The sequence below is a fragment of the Apodemus sylvaticus genome, chromosome 1 (genome assembly GCF_947179515.1).
Source record: "Apodemus sylvaticus chromosome 1, mApoSyl1.1, whole genome shotgun sequence".
NCBI lineage: Eukaryota > Metazoa > Chordata > Mammalia > Rodentia > Muridae > Apodemus > Apodemus sylvaticus.
In genome coordinates this window covers 22,986,995-23,009,126 of record NC_067472.1, presented here as the reverse complement: position 1 = coordinate 23,009,126, position 22,132 = coordinate 22,986,995, and the positions used below count along the sequence as shown (strand labels likewise).

Here is a 22,132-nt window from a genome sequence, read left to right as displayed (position 1 = left end):
AGCCTTAGCGATGCGCTGGGCTGCACTTACTGCATTTCCAGTCAATGCCAAATCTTGTGCAGCATTAACTACAGGTGCACGGCAAGGGGAAGCCAGCCTTGTACAGCAGATCCTATGGTCATCGGCTACAATTATGATCAAACACACTCTCAGACTATACATATGTACCAAGCAAGCATCTTCCGAAAACATACCTGCATGTAATGTGAACAGTGTCTTGTAGAGATGCGTATAGAATTTCATCGGGTCAATATTTAAAACATCACCTTTGAGATGACAACAAACTCAAGTTAGGCTAAGTTAGTCTTCAGGGACAAAGCAAATGAAGCCTAAAGTAATAACTCACCTTGTCCAGAAAGAATATGAAAAGCAGTTTGAACGCAGTGGAGACTTTCTTGATAACTTAGATCCTTTATAGAAACAAAACAAAACAAAAACAAAAAAGCAAATGAGAATGATTTTTGCTATTTATATCTTTAAAAAGTAATCACTGATAAAAGTTACTTACACCAGATTCAATGAGGGTATGAAGAACCACTAATAAATCATCAAAAAACTCCACATTTATAAGATGTGCAAACCTAGAACCAAATAAAGATTAATTACTAAATAAACCAAGAGCAGAAATAGAACAAGTAAAAATAGCTTGACGTAGTGAGAATTTGGGTTTCTTAAAAATCTCAGTTATATTATGTGACTCTGTTTTACCTTTGTTTGTTTGTTTGTTTTGGTTTTAGTTTTGGTTTTTGGTTTTTCGAGACAGGGTTTCTCTGTATAGCCCTGGCTGTCCTGGAACTCACTCTGTAGACCAGGCTGGCCTCGAACTCAGAAATCCGCCTGCCTCTGCCTCCCAAGTGCTGGGATTAAAGGCGTGCGCCACCACCACCCAGCCAGTGTGACACGCTTTAATCTCAGGTGTGGGAAATGGGACTGTTTCAGACTGCCTGCAGCAGCTAATGACAATTTGCCTGATATTCTGACAGCAGTGTGATTTTGCCAACTGCAGATAGCTTATGTTTGAAATTCTGAGGATTCTTGAGATGGTATAAAAGTGCCAGAGCCCCAAGAGGCTGCTGCTGTTGCAGTTTGTCAAATGGTCGTGAACAAAGAGACAAGAAAACAATGGATATCATGCTTGAGGAAGACCCAAGGAACTCGAGGTCTCCTAATCAGCAGGAAGTAGTCTCATGAGATCGCAGTCCCTTTCCCCTCTAAACATCTTTCTTTCCTACCTAGTGTTAGGGGGTTGGAAGGGACTGGGGTGGAAAAGGGTGATAGGTAAAAGAACCCTATAAAATAGCCAGAAAGTATGGTTATAGCTTGACTTTAAAATAACACTATAAATCTTACTTATTTCTAATTGTTAGTTGTAATGGAAGTAAGTGATCACTGACAGCTTTCACTTAATTCAAACTGACTTTTTACACAATTCTCGAACCGCTGGGCATTATACTTGGTAGGAATATGCGGCATCAGACAAAACTACTCTGTCCTGACAAACAAGTTAACAAGCGACTAAAATGCATTGGGTTTCTACAAGTTATAAAGGAGGCAACAAAAGCAAGCATCCCAGCAAACAGGAAGCAGTAAAAAGAAAGGACTCTGTCATTTATAAGAACATGGAAGCCGGGCAGTGGTAGCGCACGCCTTTAATCTCAGCACTTGGGAGACAGAGGCAGGCGGATTTCTGAGTTCGAGGCCAGCCTGGTCTACAAAGTGAGTTCCAGGACAGCCAGGGCTACACAGAGAAACTCTTGGGGGGGGGGGGGGAGGGGGGAGAAGAACATGGGGGTTGGGGGAGGCAGCAACCACACGGTGGCTCACAACCATCTTTAAAGGATTTGATGCCCTCTTCAGGGGGGATATATATACAAATAGAGCACTCATATAAATCAATCAGTCAATCGATCCTCTCTAAGAGCACGGACTTTGGAGTTAGAAGAGCTGCTACCAGGTGGAACACACAGAAAGTCTCAGTCCTTGGCACCTAACCTGGGAATATGGACACTCTTAATGACGTATGTGATACTACACTTAATCACTTGACTGCCCAAGGCCTCGATTTCTTGAAACAAATGAGATAGAGTTCAGGAGTCTTAGCCACTAGATGTGAGAACACTGTACACTACAAAGCAGGTCCAAATGTCTGTTAGACTCTGTTAGACCTCTGAACAAAGTGAGAGACGCCACACGCACTGCTACCAATTTCATGGGAAGTAATGTGGCATTATTGGGGGTAGGGGGCAGTTTAAAGACAGGGTTCTCTGAGTAGCCCTGGCTATCCTAGAGCTCACCTTGTAGAGCAGGTTGGCCTAGAACTCAAAAAAGATCTGCCTGCCTCTACCTCCTGGGATTAAAGGCATGAGCCACCATGCCTTATACAATGTGGCATTAATAAATGAATTTAAAATGAGAATGGCCTTTCTGATCTGAGAATGCATGTGCTCAAGTGCATGAAGATATAAGTGGTATCTGCCTATAATCCCAGCACCTCGGAAGTGTAGGAGAATAATCAGAAATTTATCATCCTTGGCTAAACAACAAGTTTGAGGCAAGTATGGGCTGCATAAGACATTTCTTCAAAAATCCCTAAAAATAAAAATAAAATATTGAAAAAGAAAAGAAAGAAATGCTCTGTATGTGCTACCATGGGAAGAGCCCTAGAGTAACTTTAGGGGACTTAAGAGATACTAGACACATATTCTTCCATTTATGTGTCAAAAAAGGACAAGCAGACACACAAACACATATGAGAGAGAGCTTATTTACATTTCTTATTCTCTGGACTTAAAAAATGAGCATATATTAGTTGAAAAAAGAAAAAATTATTTTATTTCTTTTATATTTTCTATTTAAAAAAATATTTTTTTAAATAGGAAATTACCCACAAAACAAAAACAAACAGATGTCAGGAACTAGAAATGCTGATTCACACTTGGAAGCCACAAGTTAAAGGCCAATCTGAACTACACAGTGACTTCTAGGCTACCCTGGAGTACAGAGAAGCCCTCACGTCAAAACCAAACCAAACAAAAACAGTGGGTTTCGTAATCCCTCCTTTGCTCTGCCTTTTCTGGAGGTTTTCTTTTTTCTTTTCTCTCTTTCTCTCTTTCTCTCTTTCTCTCTCTCTCTCTCTCTCTCTCTCTCTCTCTCTCTCTCTCTCTCTCTCTCTCTCTCTTTCTCTCTCTCTCTCTCTTTCTTTCTTTTGTTTTTTTTTGTTTTTGTTTTTTTGAGACAGGGTTTCTCTGGGTAGCCCTGGCTGTCCTGGAACTCACTCTGTAGTCCAGGCTGGCCTGGAACTCAGAAATCCACCTGCCTCTGCCTCCCAAGTGCTGGAATTAAAGGCATGCACCACAGCAGCCTGGATTTTCTGGAGGTTTTCTAATGACAAGGACATAGTCTTTCATAAGGAAGCACAGCCTGTGAGTTCCAGTCACTAGTGAGACTCTGTAAGAACAAAACTCCTATCTTCCAGCCAGAGCTGTATTTCCAAGTCTGTTTCTAAGTCTCTGCTCCCTAATGTGGCTAGCAGAAAGTTTCCAGCAGCGTTTGCGGTGTGCATTGTATTGTACAGGAGAGCAGTGAGTACAAGGCAGCATGCAGACCTAGTGACTAGTACTTGAAGCTCACATTCCCTGGGATCACCAATGTTGACAACACACACAAGGTCTATTTCAGCAGATGCAGAATAGATGCAGAGAACTGGAGTCACGATCTGCACGTGTGTCTGACCCCCACAAATGGCTGGCAGAACACCAACACCATAGTACAAAAAGGAATCAAGAATTTGGGCTGGAAAGATAGCCCAATGGTGAAGAGCATGTGCCCTTCCAGAGGAAGGTTAGATCACCACCCACATAACAGCTTACAATTATCTGTAAACTCCAATCCCAGTATCCAATACCCATTTCTGGCCTCCGAGGGCACCATGCACACACATGGTGTACAGGCACACAAAAAGGTAAAACACCCATACACATAAAACAGAACAGAATCAAGAACTGAGTGGCGAATCTTAGGGATGCCAGAAACATATTAAGCAGAAGAAAAAAGAATCAATTTTAAAAGATTTGAAAGAACAAAGCCAAAGGCACAGCACAAGAAGTGTAGCATGAGGACAGCACAGGAAGAGCCACAGTTATGCTGCCCATAGTATTCACAGCCACACGGCCCTTACTTGGCAAGACCTTCTAGGACCGCTGGCAGAAGAGGTGACCTCTGGGCCTTCTTCAATATTCTGAAGTAGGTCACAAACACAATGTTCAGAGTCTCCGTGTGCTGGCAGAGAAAGCAGACAAGAATGCCTTACAACTAGCTGGTTGTTCTCCTTCAGTTAGAATAATCACAGCTTTCAAAGCCAAAGCTTCTTTTCCCTTTCTCATCCCCTGAGATGATTTTGGAGATGCAGATTTTGAACAAAATAAAGACCTGGTGATTTCATAAACTGGCATGTATCACCTCATATTTCCTTATATGTAAAAATAAAATCCTCTTAAAACCCATTAAATAAATCAAAATGATATACCTTTAAGTCAAAACAATTTATAATTAAAATCATTTAACAAAACATGTTGAGAGTATGACAAAGTGGACCTGCCCACCAGTTTCAGCTTTCTCTCAGTGCTCTCCGAAGCTTCGGCCTCCCGAAGTTCCCGCTCCAGTTTCTCTTCTGCTTTCTTCCACTGAAAAGAGACAAAAGGAAAAACATTCCTTATATATGTGTGTATGTATGTGTATACATATATATATACATACATATACTTACATATGTATACACACACTTACATATACATACACAAATATGTGTACGTATACACACACACACCATGTACATAGCAGCAAAAGCAAAACTGAGGCAGTAAAACTGTAAAACACGGTAAGACATATACTGTCTATGAATATAGACATGAGCAAAGGGAGAAAAGCAAGAATAAGATAGTAAGCTAACTAAGTTAGTCACACTGTCCCTTCGAAAAAGTGGAAGAATGGAAACTTATGTAACAGTGGTAACAACTACTGTTTACAAAGGCTGCTCATATGTGTGTCACCTCATTTAAACTGTAAAATGACCCTTAAGTATAGATACTATGTATCCTTCTAAATTAACTTTCAAAAGTGCCAGTAAATGAAAAGTGACTGGTTTACAACCCAGATCTAAGAAATGAGAACCTTGACAAATAAAGTGACTAAACAATAAAAACTCAAATGAGTGTGCCCTTTCTGTCAAGAAAAAGGAAGTCTGTATTTCATGACTCAAACAGCTTTTCGTAGACATGTGCAAAACAATAACTAAATGTAGAAAACCTTTTTTTAGGCTGGAAGGGGGTGGCTGTTGGGGAAAGCCTTCCTGCCAAGACTTGAGAGCAATCCCCAGAACCTACAGTAGGAAACTGTCAGCAAACTGTCTCTTGACCCCCAAACACATGCGACACTCACATGTGCACAAATATACACATACATGAAAAATAATTTAAAAATTTAAAAATAGCTCTGCATATCAGGGGTGGGGGTGGACCTCACCTATTGCTCTCTGCCAAGTTGTCAGTCCAAGTTGATTTAAGAAAGGTGTTTTTATTAAAAAGTGGGGAAAACAAAATTCTCTAAATAGTTTAGATTTCAAACTTGGTTAATTTATTTCCTTTTTTAAGAAAAAAAATCTTGTTAGTTTCCAGATGCTAGTCACAAATTAGACTCAAGCAATCATCCTGCCTCAACCTCCGAAATACCTAGAAATATATATAAATAATACGCACACACACCAGTTTCAATATTTTTAAGACTTAACTATAATGTAAAACTGGTCATGGTGAAACAGGCCTATGGCCCCAGCATTTTGGATCTATGGGCAGAAAACTCGAAGGCTACACAGTGGAACCTTTCTTGACAGCACCATTAGCAAATGCTGGGAAAATCGGATGTAAACAAGGAGAAGGAAATTAGACCCCCTTCTCTCGCCCTGCATAAAAATTAACTCCAAATGGATCAAAGATCACTGTGAAAACTCAAACTCTGCAACTGTCAGAAGAGAAGGTAGAGAGACTGCTACAGCATAGGCACAGGTGAAGACGTTATAAACACAACTTTGCTTAAGAAATAAGGCCAACAAGTAGCCATCGGGACCTTGTGAAATCAAAAAGCCCTGTATAGGAAAGGAAAGGTGTATGTATGAAGCTCACAGAATGGGAGGGATCTTTGTCAGGTACATATCCAGCAGAGAACTGTTATCTAGAGCACATAAAGAATCAATAGTCAAAACATCAAGAACACAACTCCCTCAGCAAGGTGGTGATGGCACACTCCAAAGTCAAAGGAGGCTGAGGGAGGAAGGGAACTGGGCGGGAGGGGAAGGGGGTCAGGATCACATGTGGGGAAAGACAGGAGAGAGAGCCAGAGGGACAGGAGAATGATTGGAAATCTTCAGTTGCCAGGGTGGGGAGTGGGGGGAATCTCTAGGAAGGTCCAGAGACCTGGGATGGGAGAGGCTCCTAGGAGCCAATGAGGGTGACCTTAGCCAAGAAGCCTAACAGTGGGGACATGACACCAGAAGAGGCCACCTCCTGCATCCAGGCAGGAACGCCAGTGGGTAAGGACACCAACCCATCCACAAAACTTTTGACTGAAAATGTGTCCTATCTAAAAACAATGCAGGGGCAAAAACAGTGCAGAGGCAGAGAATGGTCAACCAATAACTGGCCCATGGGCAAGTACCAATCCCTGACCCTATTAATGAAACTCTGTTATGCTTGCAGTCAGGAGCCTAGCATAACTGTCCTAGGAGAGGCTCTTCCCAGCAGCCGACTGAAATAGATGCACATACCCTCAACCAAACATTGGATGGAATTCGAAAAGGGGAAGGATTGAAGGCCCTGAAGGTGATAGGAACTCCACACGAAGACCAACAGTCAACTAACCTGGACCGTTGACATCTCCCAGAGATGGAGCGACCAACCAAAGAACATATACAGGCTGGATCTTGTGGGAGAAGATATGCCCAACCCTGTAGAGACTTGAGTGCCAGGGTTGGAGCATACCCAGGGGGCCCCACCCTCTTAGAGGAGAAGGGAAGGGAGGTGGGAGGAGGGACTCTGTGGGGAACAGTGTTCTGGATACAAATTAATTAATTAAAAAAAATTAAAAAAAAAAAGGAATCAAACTTCAAAACATCAAGAATACAACTACCTCAGTCAGGTGGTAATGGTACATGGAGTTACTCAGGAGGCAGGAGACTGAGTCTCCTGAGTTCAACGACAGCCTGATCTGCAAAGTGAGTTCCATCTAGGACAGCCAGGGCTACACTGAGAAACCCTGCCTCAAAACACCAAAAAAAAAAAAAAAAAAAAAAAAAACAGAAACAGAGGAGGCTCAATATATAACTAAAGACAAGTCCCAGGACCCCACATGATGAAGAAAACCAACTCTAACAGTTCTCTCTTGACATACTCTTGACATACATACATGCTATGTCACATGCAAACACGCACACATGCACATACACATAAATAAATGCAACTAAAAATTTTCTTTAGAAAGGTCTGAATAAGGGTTTATGGAGATAACATGATTTAAATGAAAATTTCCCTCGCAGGCTCATATGGTTTTGTTCTTTTTTTTTTTTTTTTTTTTTACATTTGTTTGTTTATTGTATGTATGTGAGTACACTGTCACTCTCTTCAGACAGACCAGAAGAGAGCATTGGATCACATTACAAATGGTTGTGAGACACCATGTGGTTGCTGGGAATTGAACTCATGATCTCTGGAAGCAGTCAGTGCTCCTAACCAGGAGCCATCCTAGCTCATATGTTTGAATGCTTGGCCCTTAATTAATAAAACTGTTTGGGAAGGGCTAAGAGGTGCAGTTTGAGAAGGTATGTCATAAGCTGTGGGCTTTGTGGTTTCAAAACCCATACCATGCCCAGTCTTTCTCCTTTGCCTGTAATTTTCCAATTAGTTGTGAGCTATCAACTATTGATCCAGTACCATGCCTGCCTGCCAGTCTGCCACTGCTCTTCCAGAGGTCCTGAGTTCAAATCTCAGCAACCACATGGTGGCTCACAATCATCTGTAACTAGATCTGACGCCCTCTTCTGGAGTGTCTGAAGACAGCTACAGTGCACTTATAATAAAAAACATATACAGTACATAAAAAACCTCTCTTGTAACAAAATTTAAAAAAAAATTTTTTTAAAGGAAAAGTGTGAAGGGCAGTACCCTGCAAGGCTGCTCCCAGAAGCTGCCAGTTTTTAAACAAAACCCCAGTGCTGGGAGTGGATAGTTCCTCATGAACTATGTGGGATCAAAGAGATTCCAGAAGCCCCTAAACAAGGGGATTCTTGCCATTCCTCTTGGCAGCCCACTAGAGCTAAACAGCAAAACCCCATTACTGAAGAGACCACATATCTTATAACCATGATATAAAGAAATCAAGCTGGAATTTATCTGGAACAGTCTTCCCTGCTAGCTAATTTTCACAATCCATAAAGGTGCTATACAGCTACTGGGGGAGAAAAAGCAGCAACTTTTTCTTATCTAGTTGTGAACACTATGATCTTGACAGACCAATCAAGCAAGATGCCCCACTTGTGGAACAGAAGCCTACTTTTACAGGGTAACTAACCTCTCTCTGCTGAATTTAAGACTTGTCTCACAGGACAGAATATAAGCCTGGTATTGTAAACATAGTCAAAAAACAGATCACAGGCTGTAGGAGAGAAATGAATACGTTAATTAGCTAAACTGACACAGCTTTAAGCTGCCTTCTAAATATTTATGCATGTATATACACAGATCTATGCTACTTTCAGCCTTATAGTCATATAAGCCTCTTACCTGTCAACAGTAGTGAATCCAGAGACTCACAACAGCATACCATGATTTAAGAATAAATGATAGCGAGTGCTCGGCCTAAACAAATCATTTCATCATCCTATCCAAGGCTCAGGGAACATTGCAGGAAAGGAGAGCAAAGACTGTAAGAACGGGAAAATAGGGAGAGAAGTCTAGGAAATGTCATCTTCTGAGAAGACAAAACCACTACAATGACAAATTCATCATAGCTATGGATGCCAGAACTAGGTCAAGAATGGACCTGTCAACAGCTCAGCACAGCAGGAGGAAGAGCTCAGGGCCTATCGCTAACTACTCAACTATTGCTACTGAGGGATTATGGAGAGAGGAAACTACTCCTGCTTTGGTAGCCACAGTTAACCCCACCAGGCTCCAACTGATGCTTCAAATGGTCACAGGTAGGCTCAGTCAACCTGAATGAGCCTGAGCAGTGGGCTGATGTGTCTATCTTTGAGAGTGGAAGGACTGATAGGGATGGCAGGGAGATTTGAGAAAACAAAAGGAGAGGGTAATCAGAATACATCTCTTAAAGAAATACAGGGGAACATGAATAAGCTAGAAACCCGTATAACGGAAACACAAAATCACTTGAAGAAATTCAGGAGAATAAGGCTCAAGAGATAGAAGCCAATAAAGAAGAAACGCAAAAAAAAAAAAAAAAACAAAAAAAAAACAAAAAAAACTTAAAGAAATGCAGGAGAAAGCGAGTCAAATGGCAGAAGTCATGAAAGAGGAAACAAAAATCTCTTAAAGAATTAAAGGAAAACACAAACTAATGAAGGAACTGAGCAAAACCATCCTGGATCTAAAAATAGAAGTAGAAACAACTAAGAAATCACAAAGGGAGACAACTTCAGAGATAGAAAACCTTGGGAAGAAATCAGGGGCCATAGATGCAAATATCAACAACAGAATACAAGAGATGCAAGAAAGAATCTCAGATGCCGATGATACCATAGAAACCATTGACTCAACAGTCAAAGAAAATGCAAAATGCAAAAAGCTTGTATCCCAGAACATCCAGGAAATCCAGGACACAATGAGAAGACCAAACCTAAGGTTTATAAGTATAGATGAGAATGAAGATTTACAACTGAAAGGGCTAGCAAATATCTTCAACAAAATTATGGAAGAAAACTTCCCTAACTTAAAGAGAGAGATGTCCATGAATATACAAGAAGCCTACAGAACTCCAAACAGACTGGACCTGAGCAGAAATACCTCTCATCACATAATAATCAAAACTCCAAATGTACTAAACAAAGAAAGAATATTAAAGGCAGTAAGAGAAAAAGGCCAAATAACATATAAAGGAAGACCTATCAGAATCACACCAGACTTCTCACCAGAGACCATGAAAGCTAGAAGATCCTGGGCAGATCTCATGCAGACTCTAAGAGAACACAAATGTCAGCCAAGACTACCATACCCAGCAAAACTCTCAATCACCATAGATGGAGAAAGCAAGATATTCCATGACAAGACCAAATTTACACAATATCTTTCCACAAACCCAGCTCTACAAAGAATAATAGGAGGAAAATTCCAATACAAGGAGGGAAACTACACCCTGGAAAAAGCAAGATAGTAACCTTCTTTCATCAAACACAAAAGAAGATAACCACTCAAATATAAATAAAATATAAAATATATTTTTATAAAATATAAAAATAACATCAAAAATGACAGGAAGTAGTAATCATTATTCCTTAATATCTCTTAGCATCAATGGACTCAATTCCCCAATAAAAAGACATAGACTAACAGACTGGATAAGGAAACAGGACCCTACATTCTGCTGCATACAGGAAACACACCTCAGTGTCAAAGACAAAAACTACCTTAAGAGTAAAAGGCTAGAAGACAACTTTACAAGCCAATGGTCTCAGGAAACGAGCCGGAGTAGCCATTCTAATATCAGATAAAATTGACTTTCACCCAAAAGTCATCAAAAGAGACACGGAAGGACACTTCTTGCTGGTCAAAGGAAAAATCCACCACGAAGAACTTTCAATTCTGAACATCTATGCTCCAAATGCAAGGGCACCCTCATTCGTAAAAGCAACTTTACTAAAGCTCAGAGCACACATTGCACCTAACACGATAATTGTGGGTGACTTCAACACTCCACTCTCCTCAATGGACCGATCAGGAAAACAGAAACTAAGCAGGGACACAGTAAAACTAATTGAAGCTTTGAACCAACTGGATTTGACTGATATTTATAGAACATTTCACCCTAAAGCAAAACAATATACCTTTTTCTCAGCACCTCATGGTACCTTCTCCAAAATCGACCATATAATTGGTCACAAGACAGACCTCAACAAATATAAGAAGATCGAACTAATCCCATACCACCTATCAGATCACTATGGAATAAGAGTGGTTTTCAATAGCAACAAAAACAACAGAAAGCCCACATACACATGAAGGCTGAACAATACTCTACTCAATGACACCTTGGCCAAAGAAGAAATAAAGAGAGAAATCAGAGACTTTTTAGAACATACCCAAATCTTTGGGACACAATGAAAGCAGGGCTAAGAGGAAAACTCATAGTCCTGAGTGCCTCCAAAAAGAAATGGGAGAGAGCATACACTAGCAGCTTAATGGCACACATGAAAGCTCTGGAACAAAAAGAAGCTAATTCACCCAGGAGGAGAAGACAGGAAATCATCAAACTCAGGGCTGAAATCAATCAAGTGGAAACAAAGAGAACCATACAAAGAATCAACGAATCCAGGAGCTGGTTCTTTGAGAAAATCAACAAAATAGATAAACCCTTAGCCAGACTGACCAAAGGGCACAGAGAAAGTATCCAAATTAACAAAATTTGAAAAGAGGGATATAACAACAGAAACTGAGGAAATTCAAAAAATCATCAGTTCCTACTACAAAAGCCTATACTCAACACAACTGGAGAATCTGGAGGAAATGGACAATTTCCTAGGCAGATATCAAATACCAAAATTAAATCAGGACCAAATAGATCATCTAAACAGTCCCATAACCCCTAAAGAAATAGAAGGGGGTCATAGAAAGTCTTCCAACCAAAAAAAAAGCACAGGACCAGACGATTTCAGTGCAGAATTCTATCAGACCTTCAAAGAAGACCTAACACCAATACTCTTCAAACTATTCCACAAAATAGAAACAGAAGGAACACTACCCAACTCCTTCTACGAAGCCACAATTACGCTGATACCAAAACTACACAAAGATCCAACAAAGAAAGAGAACTCCAGACCAATTTCCCTTATGAACATCGATGCAAAAATACTCAATAAAATTCTTGCCAACCAAATCCAAGAACACATAAAAACGATCATCCACCATGATCAAGTAGGCTTTATCCCAGGTATGCAGGGTTGGTTCAATATACAGAAATCCATCAATGCAATCCACTACATAAACAAACTCAAAGAAAAAAAACCACATGGTCATTTCATTGGATACTGAAAAAGCATTTGACAAAATTCAGCATCCTTTCATGCTTAAAGTCTTGGAAAGAACAGGAATTCAAGGCCCATACCTAAACATAGCAAAAGCAATATACAGCAAACCGGTAGCCAGCATCAAACTAAATGGAGAGAAACTTGAAGCAATCCCACTAAAAATCAGGGACTAGACAGGGCTGTCCCCTTTCTACTTATCTTTTTACTATTGTACTTGAGGTACTAGCTCGGGCAACTAGAAAACATAAGGAGGTTAAAGGGATACAAATTGGAAAGGAAGAAGTCAAACTATCATTATTTGCAGATGATAGAATTGCTCTTTGTAACTTTTATGAAGAACTGAGTTGGGATTTTGATGGGGATTGCATTGAATCTGTATATTACTTTTGGCAAAATGGCCATTTTAACTATATTAATTCTGCCAATCCATGAGCATGGGAGATTTTTCCATTTTTCTTGTCAGTCTACCTAAGTGACCCAAAAAACTCCACTAAAAAACTCCTACAGCTGATAAACAACTTCAGCAAAGTGGCAGGTTATAAAATCAACTCAAGCAAATCAGTAGCCTTCTTATACTCAAAGGATAAGCAGGCTGAGAAAGAAATCAGGGAAATGACACCCTTCACAATAGCCACAAACAGTATAAAGTACCTTGGGGTGACTCTTACCAAACATGAGAAAGATCTGTATGACAAGAACTTCAAGACTCTGAAGAAGGAAATGGAAGAAGACCTCAAAAAATGGAAAAATCTCCCATGCTCATGGATCAGCAGAATTAATATACTTAAAATGGCCATTTTGCCAAAAGCAATATACAGATTCAATGCAATCCCCATCAAAATCCCAACTCAGTTCTTCATAAGAGTTAGAAAGAGTAATTCTCAAATTCATCTGAAATAACAAAAAACCCAGGATAGCTAAAATTATTCTCAACAACAAAAGAAATTCTGGGGGAATCAGTATCCCTGATCTCAAGCAATACTACAGAGCAATAGTGTTAAAAACTGCATGGTATTGGTACAGTGACAGGCAGGCGGATCAATGGAACAGGATTGAAGATCCAGAAATGAACCCGCACACCTATGGCCACTTGATCCTCGACAAAGGGGCTGAAAACATCCAATGGAAAAAAGATAGCCTTTTCAACAAATGGTGCTGGTTCAACTGGAGGTCAGCATGCAGAAGAATGCGAATTGATCCATCCTTGTCTCCTTGTACTAAGCTCAACTCCAAGCAGATCAAGGACCTCCACATAAAGCTAACATTCTAAAGCTAATAGAAAAGAAACTGGGGAAGACTCTTGAGGACATATGTACAGGGGATGTTTCTGAACAGATCACCAATAGCGTATTCTCTAAGATCAAGAACTGACAAATGGGACCTCATAAAATTACAAAGTTTCTGTAAGGCAAAGGACACCATCAAAAGGACAAATCGGCAACCAACAAATTGGGAAAAGATCTTCACCAACCCTACATAGATAGAGGGCTAATATCTAATATATACAAAGAACTCAAGAAGTTAGACCCCAGAAAACCAAATAACCCTATTTAAAAATGGGGTACAGAGCTAAACAAAGAATTTTCACCTGAAGAACTTCGAATGACTGAGAAGCATATTAAAAATGCTCAACTTCATTAGTCATTAGGGAAATGCAAATCAAAACAACCCTGAGATTTCACCTTACACCAGTCAGAATGGCTAAGATTAAAAATTCAGGAGACAGCAAGTGTTGGTGAGGATGTGGAGAAAGAGGAATACTCCTCCACTGATGGTGGGGTTGCAAATTGGTACAACCACTCTGGAAATCAGTCTGGCGGTTCCTCAGAAAACTAGGCATGTCACTTCCGGAGGATCCTGCTATACCACTCCTGGGCATATACCCAGAGGATTCCCCAGCAGGTAATAAGGATACGTGCTCCACTATGTTCATAGTAGCCCTACTTATAATAGCCAGAAGCTGGAAAGAACCCAGGTATCCCTCAATGGAAGAATGGATACAAAAAAATGTGGTATATATACACAATGGAGTACTATTCAGCCATTAGAAACAATGAATTCATGAAATTCTTAGGCAAATGGATGGAGCTGGAGAACATCATACCAAGTGAGGTAACCCAGTCTTAAAAGATCAATGATGGTATGCACTCACTGATAAGGGTATATTAGCCTAGAAAATTGGAATACCCAAAACATAATCCACACATCAAATGAGGTACAAGAAGAACGGAGGAGTGGCCCCTGGTTCTGGAAAGACTCAGTGTAGCAGTATAGGTCAAAATCAGAACAGGGAAGTGGGAAGGGGTGGGTGGGAGAAAAGGGGGGAGGGAAGAGGGCTTATGTGACTTTCGGGGAGTGGGGGTCCAGAAAGGGGGAAATCATTTGAAATGTAAATAAAAAATATGTCCAATAAAAAAAGAATACATTAAATACATATACAAGACTTATCTGTTTATACTTTGATTGTAATGCAGAATCCATCTAAGCAGATTATTTAATAAAATGAAAAAGACAATAAGCCAAACCTTTCTTTGCATTCTTGACAGTGTTTTTCTCTTTTCCTTGAAAGTCATGAACCTTTTGGGTTTGTTAATGTCCTCTGTATCTTTTTTCACTTCTACTTCCTTGATCCGCAGGCATAAAAATGTTTTTAACATCTAATAGTGAAAACAACAACAAACACACAGCTTACTTAGTATTTATACTACACCCAAAGCCTCTGTGGAGAAGAACTTATTCTACGTGTGTAGAATGTCTTAGCATATCAACACAGAATTCTACCTCTCATAAGTGGAGACAAGATGGCACCGAGTACACGGCCAACACAAGGTTTGGAGCTGTGTGGAAAAAGCGCAACAAGACTTTTCTAACTAGCTGTACTCCACCAGGTTTTACAACTTCTGGGGTCAGTGCTCATCTGGTCCTCACACTACAAACAGGAAAAGACTGAGCCCTGCGTCTTCTCTTGAAGAAACCCCTCACTGAACTCTCAGTCCCAGCAGCTTACACGGGGCAAACTCTTAACAACCAGAGGTTCTGGACTCTCTCAAAGTTCCAACATACATGTCTAGAAGGGAAGGTGGATATTTCAGGTAACAGGACTAAAAGCATGGGATAAAAATGATTAACACAAGGCATAAAGTGAAATAAATCTAAAGTCATTCTAGGTATTAAATGAATTTCAAATATTTTGTAGGCATTCTGTATACTCATAAAATATTACTAGCCAATGAAAAACAACTCCAAATTAAAGGATATAGTTTTTAGGGGGCTGGAAAATTTACTTTTATTCTAACATCACTGAAGTTAAAAGGATTTCTCTATGAGTTTCATATTCAAGCCATATTAAATGATTATCTTTTCTCTTAAGAAGTCTGTTATTGCTGTCAATGGTGGCCCACACCTTTAATCCCAGCCCTCAGAAGACAGAAGCAGGTGCATCTCTGAGTTTGAGGCCAGCCTGGTCTATAGAGTGAGTTCTAGGACAGCCAGGGCTGTCTTGAAAGGGGGGAAGAGAGGAGGGAAGGAGGGGAGTGGGGAGAGGAAGAGGCGCAGCAGCCTGTTATTTATTATTTATTACCTTGGTGGTTCAACTAAGTATCACCACTTTTTAAAGGGGAAAAGGAATTAGAAGAGATCTGAAGGCAAACCAAGAGTATGAAATAACAAGCACAATAAAAACAAGAATAAAGTTTTGCTTCTTGGTTATTTTTGTCATTCATCCTTCATTAGTTCTCATTACATAAATTTAGATTTTCTAATACAGTAACATCTCTGAAAGAGGATATAAAGAAGCAAATCTTTATTAATAAATATGTGAGTATGACTTTAAAAATGGCTCACTCAGTAAAGTGCCTGAGTTCAAATTCCCAGTACCCATGTAAAAACCTGGGTATGACACTGTGCCTGAGGGTCCGGAGAGGACAGGGTGGATATCAAAGTTCAGTAGCCAGCCAAATCATGAGCTTCAGGTTCAGTGAAAGGCAGTCTCAAAAAAGGTAAAGGGTGGACAGCCACCAAGGGATATACTCAGTCACATATGTGCATGTACATCTGAATACATGCATGCACAGACCCAAGTTCACAAGTCCAATACCATACACAATTTTTTTTAAAAAAAGATGTACAACTAAGCGTGTGCAAAATGGACAGCTTTACGCCTCACAAACTAACGAGATTAAACAGCAACAGGATTCGGCAACCACTTGGGATATGACTCAGATCACTGACAAGAGCCTGCGTGCCACAATACTGTCAGAAGACCATTTTTAATTGATTACTACCAGATCCATCAACTCTACTCAAGAAATCTAATTCGTAAATACTCACAATAGAAAAAAATCAAAACAGACAGCGACTGTATCTCTCCAGTACTGTGTCAGGAAAACTCTTGAGACAGCTCACAGTCTACCCAGCAGGGTACTGTATGCTCCTGGGTAGATGCTCATCCTACCATACTGCTGGAAAGAGTGTTCCTATTAGAAGTCTATTTTTTAAGTTTTGAAACAAGGATACATATATTTCTATAAAAGTCCACCTAGGAGGCTATACATAACAAACTGTCAGCAACACTCAGTCAATTGATACATTTAACTTTTCATCTTATATAAGTACATCTGTAAATAAATTTCTTGAAAGAATACAAAAATCACTTTGTAATTTAAAACAAAAAATTCAAAGTAAAAAAAAAAAAAGAAAGGCTTACCTCTGGTCTAACTTCGTAATTTCTGCCCTTTACAAAACCAGAGATCACTTTAATTACACCAAGAGAAGCCTGGCCTAACTTATCTTGTTTAAAGAGTTTCTTTACTGCTTCACAACACATTTCCGATACCTGAAAAAGAAAGGTTACAGTAAGTCAGTCAGTGCGGACATTGGGCCAGGCACCCCTGCTGCTGGGGGACCGCCCTGTGCATCCTAAGTGAATAATAAACTGATTCCAACTCACCACCAACAGCTTATAAAGGACTTGGGGGTAAGATGAGAAACAGTGTGTAATCTTTCCGTAAGGACACAGCAAGAAACCAGTTTCTAGAGCAACCTACCAGTTTGGACCCATCGTTCATCAGAGGGACGATCAGTACAATGATGTTGTTGTGAAAGTTAAAATGGGGCAGGGCCACCAAGAGCTCACACAGGCTCTTCACCGCCACCTCAGCCAGCCCTCTGTAGGCCTTCACGGACACCACGTTGCTTTTCTTCAGCTTCCTTTGCTTCCAGTCTGATTAAAACATGAATGCAGTTACTTTAAGCACTGGATTTTGATCTTGGGATGAAAGTGAGACAGAAACAGAGGGGGGAGGGGGGGAGAGAGAACATAAATCATCTTATTAATCTTTCAAAGTAGTTACATGACCAGATGGAAATGTGGGACCAGTGAGTAATAGTGAGCAATGGACCTGAGTTCAACCCCTGGAATCCACAGGATGGAAGGAGAGAACTGACTCCTGTGAACTGCCCAGCTGACACTTACATTGCTTTATACCGTGTGTGTGTATGTGTGTGTGTGTGTGTGTGCGTGCAGTAATTTGCATATATATGACTTAATATTAAGCTTAACTTCATTCCTAGTATACTTACATCATATCCTTTTATGTGTGTGAACTGTGTATGATTCTGTGCCCACCTCCATATCCGTGCCAAAGCCAGAGGTTAAAACCAGATGTCTTTCTTTACCTTTCACTTTTTTTTAATTGTGTCTATGTGTGTGTATGTGCACATGTGAATGCAGGTATCCACACAGTCCAGAAGAGGCACTGGGTTCACTGGAGCTGGAGTTACAGGCAGCTGTGAGCAGCCTGACGTGAGTCCTGGGAACCAAACTTACGTCTCCTGAGCCGTCTCTCTGGGCTCTCTATATTATTTTTTGAGACAAGGTCTCTACTGACTGATCCTGTCCTGGGACTTAGCAATGGCAAGAAGCTTCCGGATGAAACCCACGTGTGCTTCAGGTGGATGCAAAGCAGAACAGCAGTATCCAAGTCCCACCTCCACTGGATGGCCACTCTACCACTGTCCTACTAGGGCCACCAGGAGAGCGAGCAGCACAGCTTCAGCCGGTAACTGCGTAGTCCCTATCCTAGCACTCAGGAAAGGAGTCCAGTAAGATAAAAGCGTCTTACCTAGGCATCTCCATTTCTTCTCCATTCACCACCCAATTTCCACCACACTCCCATTTTTCCAAAGAGAAGGGTGTGGAAAGACCTTATCATCCTAGCTAAGATTTAAGTTTCTTTTAAAGATACAAACATCTATTTCAAAGTACAGCCTTTTTCAAGAGTTTTAAAATTAAAAAAAAAAAAAAAAATCCCAGCTGTTCCTAAATTCAACAAAAGCGTGGCTACCTAGAAATGACTGCAGCATTCGGGTACAGAGCGCAGCCAGGGATGGCCTAGTGTGCACGTGGCCCTGAAGAAAAATCAAGAACTACAGAAACAAGGAGGCTAGTACTTATAGTTGATAAAACATCTAAACATTTCATGTCCATACATCCAACTGCTTCTCATAAATGATACAATGTGATATCACTTTAATTTATTGATAGAAAATAAGGCACAGAAAATTAATTTACCTATTATGCAAATGATAATGAAAGGCTAAACTCTGGAAGTCTTTATGTATTGTGAGAAAGGGTCTCCTCTCTGGCATACAGTGGACTTGGACTCCCTGTTTAACTGAGAATGACCCTGAACTCTTTTTTTTTTGTTTGTTTTGGCTTTTCCGAGACAGGGTTTCTCTGTGTAGCCTTGGCTGTCCTAGAACTCACTCGGCAGACCAGGCAGGCCTCGAACTCAGAAATCCACCTGCCTGTGCCTCCCAAGTGCTGGGATTAAAGGCGTGTCCCACCACTGCCTGGCAACCCTGAACTTCTGAGATTTCTGCCTCCACATCCCCGTGCTGAGACTACAGGTGTGTACCACCACATACACCTGGGTTATGTAGTACCAGAGGCAGGAGCCATCATGAATGCTTGGTAAGAACTCTTCCAAATAAACTACAGCCCCAGGCCCCAGGGCGTCTAACTTCCTTAGAATGTAAGATTAGGCATGATGTACCTTTAAGATATGCTTAATTATTGGGAAAGATGATATAAGTCTTTAACCCCAGCCCCAGGAAGCCCAGGCAGGCAGATTTCCATGGTCTAGGTACTGAGGTCCAAGCTAGCTAGGGTTGCATTAATAAACAAACAAACAAATAAACAAACAAATAAACAAACAAATAAATTTAATATACCTTTAACTATTTGCTCCAGATTTTCCAAATAAAATTTGTACTGGCTAACCAGGCCTTCTTCAAATTCTCTTAACTTCTGGGTTTCTTTACGAATCTGGAAAGATCAAAATCATTTTATGCTTAAATATCACAGCATTAAGTTCAAAAGCAGGCATAAAAAAAGCGCCTTCCACTTGGGGCTAGGTGGGGCAGGCACACAGATCAAACAGCAACAACTCCTATTTTCCCAACTCTAGCTCTCCAAAATTCTTGGCTTATTTTATGCAGTAATTTTCTCTAGTCACCTTGGTAGATTTCTCTGCTTCGGTTAGGGGCCGGATCTTATAGGAGGGAGTGATGTCCTTAAACAGCTCCATCAGTGAGATGATAACCAACTTCCGGACAGTGACAGCCACATCCGGGTCCTGCTCCATCAGCATGGAACGCAACTCTTTCAGTTTTTTAATCTGTTAAGGCAATGATTTGTAAGACTACTGAAACCCATGGCCAAACATTTCAGAGCGAAAGACAACAGCCCCACATCTGACATAACAAGTGGAATTCACCTAGTGACTCCAAGCCAGGGTGCATTAAACTACAACAGACACATCACAAAAGTTGTATGGAAACCATACTTTAGTTATGGTTTGGTTAAAGTATGAACTTCATTAAAAGTAGGTCAGTTCCAGGACAGCCAGGACTATGCATAGAAACCCTGTTTCTAAACACCAAAAAAGAGAGAGAGAGAGAGAGAGACAGAGAATGAGAGAGAGAGAGAAGGAAAAAACAAACCTACCCCCAGGTACATCTGAGCAGCACTAATTAGACTTGGTGAGTTATCAAAACAAACAACAATAACAGCCAGGGGAGGAGGGTTATGATTATATTTCACTGTATACATTTATGAAATTCTCAAAAAAAGGAAAACATTTTTAAAAATTAAAATAATACCTCTTTGGTTCTAAGATAATTAAATAACAGAATAGAAATGAAAACTATCCTAACTTCCCCATTCTGATTCTCATATAAACAAGTACTCCTCAAAGTCTGGCTCACATGAGCATGACTGAAAACAGAGTTCAATCCCGGAACCCAGTAAAGACGAAACAAGAGAACCTACTCAACAGAGTCGGTCTCTGACACCCACGTTCCTGTGACACATCCCTTCCCCCATAATAATAATAAATAATAAATACATAATAAATAATGTTTAATGTAAATCTAATTTGTCATTCAATAAATACCTGTCATACTCAGATGCTGGGAAGGTCACTATAACAGGAATGGTATCACTTAATACAGTATTATATTTATTCTCATTTAATCATCACAATAAAGTGTTTAAAGTGTTTCTCTTTTAAAGAACAAAGTGACCTTGGATAACATGACTTACCCCATCTCAGACAGCAGTGGGCACAGCCCAGTCTGCACCTGAGATGGCTTGCGTTTACATTCACCATCACCCTAGGCCCCCATGGCCGTCTTTTGCAGCTCCCACATTGCCTTCCTTCTTTCTCGTTCTTTTCCTCCTTCCTCTCATATTTCCTCCTGCCATCTCCTCTCCCTCCTCCTCTTTGTTTCTCCAGTTGTTTTTTTTTGAGACAAGGTTTCTCTGTGTAGCCCTAGCTGTCCTAGAACTCGCTCTATAGACCAGGCTGGCCTTGAACTCAGAAATCCGCCTGCCTCTGCCTCCAGTGCTGGTATTACAGGCGTGTACCACCACCGCCTGGCTGTTTCTCCAGTTTTTAAGACAAGCTCTTACTAAACAGGCTGATTTGAACTAGTGGAAATCCTCCTGCCTTAGCTTTCCCAAGTGCTAAGGTTTGTACAATATTTCCTATTTACACATATTCCTTAACTAATTCTACTGACTTTTATATAGAAAGTTCCTTACTAAAAACTATAGAGATAGGCATGATGACACACACGTAATATCCCAAAGCCCAGGGTAGTTTGAGGCCAGTCTAGAAAGATCCTGACTGACAGACAGACACAAACAGGTGTAGGGCTGGGAAAGTAGCTCAGTGATGTAGCAAATTTCCTAGCATGCTTGAGGCCCTGGGTTTCATCATCATGATGTGTGAGCGCGCGCGCGCGCGCGCACACACACACTAGTCAGGCAAATCTGTAGGAAGAGTCTTCTTCCCTAATAGTGTTTTAGGCACTTACTACCTTTAGAGCTACCAAGGTAAGTTCTGTATCTTTGCTTAAAAATAAGGAAAATAAACCCCAGCATCTAAATGGTTGTTCTAAACTCATGAAAGAAATCAGGGTGAGACGCAGGATGAAACTAAGATTCCATCTCTTCTTCATGCAAGTCAAACCTATGTTTAGTTCATTCTTCCCAGTTGTGTGTATGCTTATAGGAAACCAGGGCTCTTTAGTGTACTGTGGTTTACACACACTTAAAACCACTCACATGACTTTCTGGATCCGACAAAATAGCAGATGCCAAGGCTGCAATCTGTATTTTCTTGTCCTGTAGCTTCTTCTTTCTCTCGATCACATGCTCTTCTAGGGTCAGCTCTTGCCTGGGGTCTTTAATGACCTCTGAAAGAAATGGGATTTCCTCCTTAAATAGTCCTTTATTCACAGAGAGCTAATAGAGTAATACTG

At 40.5% G+C, this 22,132-nt stretch overlaps 1 protein-coding gene across 2 annotated transcripts in view; it reads right to left on the bottom strand.

Moving 5' to 3' along the window:
• Noc3l (NOC3 like DNA replication regulator) overlaps positions 1-22,132 on the bottom strand; it is a 36,333-nt gene that overhangs the window by 7,315 nt on the left and 6,886 nt on the right. For both annotated transcript variants that reach the window (XM_052186455.1, XM_052186462.1), the window contains exons 6-16: positions 21,936-22,066; positions 19,822-19,983; positions 19,538-19,631; positions 17,350-17,525; positions 17,010-17,138; positions 14,830-14,961; positions 4,602-4,682; positions 4,178-4,278; positions 509-581; positions 347-410; positions 195-266 (exon numbers count right to left, since the gene is read on the bottom strand). In XM_052186455.1, the coding sequence (XP_052042415.1) occupies positions 195-266; positions 347-410; positions 509-581; positions 4,178-4,278; positions 4,602-4,682; positions 14,830-14,961; positions 17,010-17,138; positions 17,350-17,525; positions 19,538-19,631; positions 19,822-19,983; positions 21,936-22,066 (1,215 nt within the window). The remainder of the gene's footprint in view (positions 1-194; positions 267-346; positions 411-508; positions 582-4,177; positions 4,279-4,601; positions 4,683-14,829; positions 14,962-17,009; positions 17,139-17,349; positions 17,526-19,537; positions 19,632-19,821; positions 19,984-21,935; positions 22,067-22,132) is intronic.